The sequence below is a fragment of the Moschus berezovskii genome, chromosome 9, assembly GCF_049115385.1.
Source record: "Moschus berezovskii isolate FMDL1 chromosome 9, NW_MosBer_1.0, whole genome shotgun sequence".
In the NCBI taxonomy this organism is placed as follows: domain Eukaryota; kingdom Metazoa; phylum Chordata; class Mammalia; order Artiodactyla; family Moschidae; genus Moschus; species Moschus berezovskii.
The window spans coordinates 106,856,454-106,864,721 of NC_142468.1; the positions used below are offsets into that span (position 1 = coordinate 106,856,454).

Sequence of the window (8,268 nt, forward strand, 5' to 3'; positions counted from 1 at the left end):
TCAAAGATACCTGAGAGAAGAAGATGTAAGATTTAAAGACAGGAGTTTACCTGTATTCAAGTTCTTGGTTTCATGTGTCTAAGGCATTTAGCTTCATTCTCAGCCTGCATTCATCTTGGTCACTAGCTGAGCCAATAAATGCCCAATATATCTGTCCCCTTCCTTATATTTGTTTAATTTGTGGTTCTATCATCTAAAAGGATATTGACAGGGACGTTCCTAGTGGTCCAGTGGTTAAGAATCCACCTGCCAATGCAGGGATTGATCCCTGGTCCAATAAGATCCCACGTGCCACAGAGTAACTAAGCTTGTGGGCCACAACTGCTGAAGCCTACATCCTCTAGAGCCCATGTTCCTCAACAAGAGAAGCCACCACAATTGAGAAGCCTGTGCACTACAATTAGAGCGTAGTTCCCATTCACTGCAAGTAGAGAAACTATGCATTACAATGAAGACCCTACAGAGTCAAAAATGTTTTTATTTCTTAAAAAGGGATGTTGACAATTACAGCTCTGATTCTAAGAACCCTGTATATTCAGTTAATTCTGATGTGAAATCCTTCATTGTTTTATTTCTTTAAGAAAATATTACTTTTTCTTCTTATAAAAAAAATATGTTTATCATGTAAGATTTACTTGGAAATTAGATATTAAAAATTAAAAATCACCATATGGAGATAATTAATAGTACTATCTCAGTATATCTCTTTCTCATTTTCTTTTCCAGTGAGTCTGCGCTTCACATTAAGTGGCAAAAATATTGGAACTTTGGCCTAAGCATCAGTCCTTCCAATGAATACTCATGGTTGATTTCCTTTAGGATTGACTGGTTTGATCTCCTCGCCATCCAAGGGACTCAAGAGTCTTCTCCAGCACCACAATTCAAAAACACCAATTCTTGAACATTCAGCCTTCTTTATGGTCCAACTCTTATATCTATACATGACTACTGGCAAAACCACAGATCTGACTATATGGACCATTGTCATCAAAGTGATTTCTCTGCTTTTTAATACACTGTCTAGATTTGTCATAGTTTTTCTTCCAAGGAACATACATCTTTTAATTTCATGGCAGCAATCACCATCCACAGTGATTTTGTAGCCTAGGAAAATAAATTCTGTCACTGTTTCCACTTTTACCCTTCTATTTGCCATGAAGTGATGGGACCAGGTACCATGATCTTTGTTTTTTGAATGTTGAGTTTTAAACCAACTTTTTCACTCTCTTATTTATTGTAGTATTCTCCCTGCTTCCTCATAGGTGGCATATTATTTTTTTGTATTGATTTATCAGTCCCACATATATGTTAAAGCTATTAACTATTATATTTATGTTCAAAATGTCCCTCTCAAATTCTTGTTTCCTTTTTAATTTTACTTATCATATTCTACAACATTAAAGTGCTTTTTGTACACCAACTGCACAGAGCTATTGAACTGCACCTTAATAGTTTTACTCTTTAGTTCTTTTCCTTTCCAGGAATATCATTAATAGAGTTGAAATATAGTTAATAGAGTTACATACAGTTAATTTTAAATGTGTTAGTTTCAAGTATACAGCAAAGTGATTCAGTTTTATATATATATTCTTTTTACAAGATGTTAAATATAGTTCCCTGTGCTATACAGTAGGTTTTTGTTATCTATTTTGTATATAGTAGTATGTCTTTGTTAATCCAAACTCCTAATTTATCTCTCCTCCCCACCCCCTGCTATCCCCTTTGGTAACTGTAAGTTTGTTTTCTATGTCTGTGAATCTGTTTCTGTTTTGTAAATAAGTTCATTTGTATCATTACTTTAGAGTCCATATATAAGTGATATCATATCATATTTCTCTTTCTTTGATTTATTTCACTAAGTCCCTTGGACTGCAAGGAGATCCAACCAGTCCATTCTAAAGGAGATCAATCCTGGGTGCTCATTGGAAGGACTAATGCTAAAGCTGAAACTCCAATACTTTGGCCACCTCATGCAATGAGTTGACTCACTGGAAAAGACTCTGATGCTGGGAGTGATTGGGGGTGAGAGGAGACGGGGATGACAGAGAATGAGATGGCTGGATGGCATCACTGACTCAATGGACATGAGTTTGAGTGAACTCCGGGAATTGGTGATGGACAGGGAGGCCTGGCGTGCTGTGATTCATGGGGTCACAAAAAGTCGAACACGACTGAGCGACTGAACTGAACTGAACTGAATATAATTTCTAGTTTCATCCATGTTGCTGCAAATGGCACTATTTCATTCTTTTTTGTGGATGAGTAATATTCCATTGTATATATGTACCACATCTTCTTTATCCATTCATCTATTGATGGACATTTAGATTGCTTCCATGTCCTAGCTACTGTTAATATTGCTGCAGTGAGCACTGGAGGTACATGTGTCTTTTTGAATTACAGTTTTCTCAGGGTATATGCCCAATAGTGGGATTGCTGGGTCATATAGTAGTTCTATTTTTAGTTTTTTAAGGACCCTCCACACTGTTCTCCATAGTGGTTGTATCAGTTTACATTCCCACCAACAGTGCATGAAGGTTCCCTTTTCTCCACACCCTCACCAGCATTTACTGTTTGTAGATTTTTTTTAATAATGGCTATTCTGACTGGTCTGAGGTGATACCTCATTATGGTTTTGGCATGCATTTCTCCAATTACGAGAGATGTTGAGCATCTTTTCTTGTTTGTTGACTTTCTGTATGTCTTCTTTGGGGAAATGTCTGTTTAGGCCTTCTGCCCATTTTTGATCGGATGGTTGTTTGTTTTTTTTTTTTATATTGAGCTGCTTGTATATTTTGGAGATTAATCCTTTGTCAGTTGCTTCATTTGCAAATATTTTCTACCATTGTAAGGGATGTCTTTTTGTTTTATTTAGGGTTTCATTTGCTGTGTAAAAGCTGTTAAGTTTTAATTAGGTCTCATTTGTTTGCTTTTGTTTTTATTTTCATCATTCTAAGATGTAGATCAAAAAGGCTCTTTTGTGATTTATGTCAGAGTGTTAATTAATACCCATCAGTACACAGGTTGCTTAAAGTCTTATGAATTAATGATCTTAAAGTCCAAAACAAAATAAGAAGAAAAATGAGTGTAAAAGAGTAAAACAACTTCCTAAAAAATGTCTAACACCTATCAGTAGTTTAAAAAAAGGAATTTATTACAAAATTCTACCAAAAATTGCTAACCTACATTTTTTAATAACCTTTAAAATAAGTAGCCATTAGAATGATTTTATCATAATCATTACTTTGTACATCAATAGCTTAGTTTATTTATATAGATTAGAAAGATTTTTGTCTCTGGCCTATATTATCTTTGGGTCCCAAAAGCTTGAAATTGCCATGGCTGTTTAGTTATGAAACCATGATCAACTAATAAAAACAGATCAAGGAATGCTGTAATATTCATATATGAAATTCTTGAAGCTCATTTAAAATAACTGTGAAATCTTGGTAGCAATAAGAAAATTTATGGTGAATACCCTTTAAAGTATTGATTAAAGGAAAAAATCAACATAGAAGAATGCTATTTAATAGTATGCTTCTAATAAGTGACATAAATAAAAAGCCATGGGTGAGTGATAACATTATCATCCAGTTATAAAAAACCCAGGACCCTGTTGAAGAAATTTCTTTTTGAGCTGCAGATAAAGAACTTTTAAACAGCAAATAATCATGTGAAATTGATACCAATGAAAAGAGTAATGACCTTACAATGTCACTTCTGCCATCACTGGGGTCAAAGATAGAAAGCCAGTGAATACTTGGTTAGTTAGGATACAAACTAACAATTTGGCCTAGATTTTTTTTCCAATTTTTTAATTTAAAGTGAGAAGAAAGGAATTAACTGTGTCAGGTGATGGATGTATTAATTATCTTGATATTGACAATCACTCCACAATGTATATGTATATCAAATCATCACATTGTACACTTTAAACATATACAATTGTATTTGTCAGTTTTTCCCCAGTAAATTGGGGCAGGGATGGAGAACTGAGATCTGATTGTTATCCTAGATTTCTCACTTCACGTATCTCTGCCTGAGTATTATCATTGATAAAATAAAGGGGTTAGAACACATGATCTTTCAAATTTCAGTTATAATATTCAACAATCCTATTATAAAGTCAACAGTTATCTAGGTTATCTATTGGAAAAAACAGTTATCTATAGGAAAAACAGTTATCTATTGGAAAAAACCAATCAGGTATTATGGCACTTTGGTAGATAGTTTGAGAAATGAACATTAACCAATTCCAAACAGGGAAAGAATAACAGTGAAAAGGAATAAATTCTAATTTCCAACACTGAATTATTGAACACCTTCTCTGTTTGGCACCTTTTGAGAGCTAAGACAATTGGATATGGTGGATTAAGGTGATAATCAGCTTTCATTTGAAGTATTTTACATAGTAATTATACAAAGAAAGAGCTAAGCATTTTTTAATCATTAAAAAGATAAGATGAAAATACTCACCACCCAGAGTTACCATGAATAGTAAATAAAATAATTCATATAAAACATCCAAGAAAAGCTGGAAACATAGTCAGGAAGCAGCAGTCATCTGAAGGTGATGGTTTCTCTTGTAAAGTTTACAAAAATATGTGACAATGTAATTATATTGTCAGAGTCCCTCCCTGAAAGGAGCCTGTGCTAGTGAAGTGCTCGAAAGCTTAAGCTTTACAATAATCTGCTTCCTTTTCCTCACATCTGTAACAGCGATAATATTGATCAAGCTTCTTGAAAGGTTTGAGTGGGGAATAGTCACACAAACACTTTGAAATGAAGGGCTCCTGGGAAAGTAGATATGTGTACCCTTGACACAGGGTCTTGGAAGATTTGCCCACAAACCTATCATCTCAGTGAATATAAAAATCAGTCTCTTTTGGTTTATTTCCATCAGTGCTTTCTTTCTTTTCCTTTTATCCTAACTCTTACATAGAATTCTGGTATCTCTTTCCTCCACTTGGCTTATATTTTGTTCATTTTCCCAGGTTTCATTTCCTGTGTTTTCTGTTCCTTTTTTTTTTTTTTTAACTCCCTCGAGCTCTTTCCCTCCCCTGCTCAACTCGCAACTCCTGTGTTTTGTGTCCACTGATATGACCACCGGGGCTTCCCTGGTGGCTCATCAGTAAAGAATCCGCCTGCAATTCTCCTGCCTGCGGGAGAGGCAGGTTTGATCCCTGGGTTGGGAGGATCCCCTGGAGGAGGGTATGGCGGCCCACTCCAGTATTCTTGCCTGGAAAATTCCATGGATGGGGGAGCCTGGTGGGCTCCAGTCCATGGGGTTGCAAAGAGTTGGACACAACTGAGCGACTTAGTGCACATGTACACATAGCTGCTGGTAGCCACAGAGCTGCTCCCATAGCTTTTCCTAAGCTGCTTTCCATATCTTTAAAACCCACAGATGTGAGGACAGCCATCAGTCCAGGAGAGACAGGCAAGCCATGTGATGCTTCACTTTCCAGATGAGGTTTCAGGGTGACCCTGTCTGATCACCAGGCTCAACTTATGAATACAACTAATGATGAAATTCATGCCAGGCAAACTCCCTGCTCAGCATGGGGCAACGGGTGATGGATGGGCCGGTGATGATGGATAGCTCCTCTCTCACCCTCAGTCCATGAATTCTGGTTCAGGAGATTCCCCTAGCAGGGGCTGGGTTGTCCCAGAGATAACAGCACTCAGTCGGGAGCTGGATTCTTGGCTTATTGCTTGCTTAGGGATAGCCACTGCCCTCATTACTCAATAAAACAAATTACTGCTGATGCTATAATGTTTTAGTTCATTCCAGTGGTTTTTAAATTAAACAGACAGCTTGGCATATGGATCAAGATTCCAAGCACTGTTAAAAAAAAAAAATCTCTTCTACAGTATGGACAAAACACAGAATTAAAGGGGAAGATTTTAAAGAAAACTACAATGTAAGCTCTCTTTATCCTTATTAAGTGTATAGCAACATGAAAATAACCTAGTACATAAAATTAATAGAAGCCGAAATAACATTTTTTCTGTTGTCATTAAAGTTAGAGCTAAATATCTTTTATCTTTAGAGTATTTAGGGCATCTTTCTGTAACTCATAAGCTGATGGCAGAGTTTCTTCATTGCTGCTTTCATCTCCTTGTTCCTGAATGTATAGATGACTGGATTCAGAAAAGGAGTGAGAACTGCATCAAAGATAGCAAGGAACTTATCCAAGTGTGATGAAGGGAAGGGCCAGGTGTAGAAGAAAATTAATGGCCCAAAGAACAAGACCACCACAGTGACGTGAGCTGACAAGGTGGAGAGGGCCTTGGATACACTACCTGAGGAGTGTTTCCAAACAGTGACCAGAATGAAGATGTAAGAAATAATCAGTATGAAGAAGGAACCCACGGAGATGAGTCCACTGTTGGCAGTGACCATGAACTCTAGTCTATAAGTCTCTGCGCAAGCAAGTTTGATGAGTTGGGGGAGATCACAATAAAAGCTGTCCAATACATTAGGACCACAGAAGGGAAAGTCTACAACAAAAGCCAGTTGGGCCACTGAGTGAATGAGGCCAAGGACCCAGGCAGCAGCCAAAATCAAAATGCACATTCGTGGGTTCATGATGGTCAGATAGTGGAGAGGCTTGCATATGGCCACATATCTGTCAAAGGCCATGGCAATGAGCAGGACCATTTCTGTGCCCCCAAAGGAATGAATAAAGAAGATCTGAGTTAGACAACCCCCAAAAGAGATGGCTTTGTGTTTTCTGAAAAGGTCATAAATCATTTTGGGAGCAGCAATAGAGCAAACCCCCACATCAAGGAAGGAGAGGTTGGCCAGCAGGAAATACATGGGGGAGTGCAAGCTAGTGTCAGCACTCACAGAGAACACAATGAGGAGGTTTCCCATCAGGCTTGCCATGTAGAACACAGAGAAAAAGAAGAAAAGAAGAAACTGGATCTCCCAGGAACTGGAGAGTCCCAGGAACACAAACTCAGACACCACGGAGTGGTTGGCTCCACCCATTGCCTCTGCAAACAGAGGTGACTCAACTTTACCTAAAAAGAGAGAGTAAAAATGAAATCAACGTTGTGAGGAGTTAGTGGCCACATGAAAATACTGCCATAATTCACACAGACAAAACACATATAATATAACCTCTTAATATTGTAAAGCAACTATCCTTCAATTAAAAATAGTTTTTTTAAAAAATGCAGTTGCAGAAGATATGCAGTAACTATTTGCCACAAAGCACTGCTTCTAACTCTCCAGCCACTCTAGAATTCTCTAAGTTTTTGATAAAAGAAATAAATATTCTGCTGAATCAAAAGGGTTATGCGAAGCAGATAGGAGTGCCCTGGAATACCATGAAGGAGGAAAGAGGAAATAGTTCTAATGAGGTGGATGAAACTGGAGCCTATTATACAGAGTGAAGTAAGCCAGAAAGAAAAACACCAATACAGTATATTAACACATATATATGGAATATAGCAAGAGGATAACGATAACCCTGTATACGAGACAACAGGAGAGACACGGATGTGTGGAGCAGTCTTTTTTACTCTGTGGGAGAGGGCGAGGGTGGGATGATTTGGGAGAATACCACTGAAACATGTATATTATCATATGTGAAATGAATCTGACGTGGTTGGGGGCTCCCCACCTCAACACTCTGTGGATTCAAGAGGCTGTTCCTTCTGGAAGTGCATAAATTAGCCTGGGATAGAACCTGCACACTGAATTTACTAATTAAGAAATGAGAAACCAGAACTATAAAAGTGGCATAGAAATACAAGAAACCATTCCTACGTAATCTTTTAAAACTTTGAACAGAGTTACAGATTCTACCATTTGTGATAAACTGGTATATATAATTTAACCAGAACCAAAAGAAAATTAGTATTATGTGAATTCTGAAGCACTTTTAACATGTTGTAGGAATAATGTAGACTTTCTTGAGTTTTGCACATTCATAAGTGAATGGTCTGCATCTCGTGCCTTTGTTGGTTTTCTGTGAGCTGTAGTTTCTGGGAAGTGAGCAGCTCTCATTTCTGTAACTCTTGTAATTCAGTCATTCGTGTGCCTCCTTCATGAGGATTCAGTACGGCTGCGTTGCTGTTATCTCTCTGATAGGAACTCTAACTCTGTGTAAAGCCCCAAAGTTCTGTTACTTATTTTTATTTTATATTGTACTACATTTCGTTTACAGTGTTGTGTTTGTTTCAGGTGTATAGCAAAGTGATACAGATATATATATATATATATGAATTAACAAAAGCAGTTCCCGTCTTTTGATG

At 37.3% G+C, this 8,268-nt stretch overlaps 1 protein-coding gene across 1 annotated transcript; it reads right to left on the reverse strand.

The window, feature by feature from the left end:
- Positions 1 to 7,006, reverse strand: LOC129563409 (olfactory receptor 4F15-like). Its single transcript, XM_055437220.2, has 3 exons — positions 6,066 to 7,006; positions 876 to 965; positions 1 to 10 (listed from the first exon to the last, which is right to left on the reverse strand). The coding sequence occupies exons 1-3, from the start codon at positions 6,995 to 6,997 to the stop codon at positions 1 to 3; spliced, it is 1,032 nt and encodes a 343-aa protein (XP_055293195.2). The 5' UTR covers positions 6,998 to 7,006.
- Between the last annotated feature and the right edge of the window lie 1,262 nt (positions 7,007 to 8,268).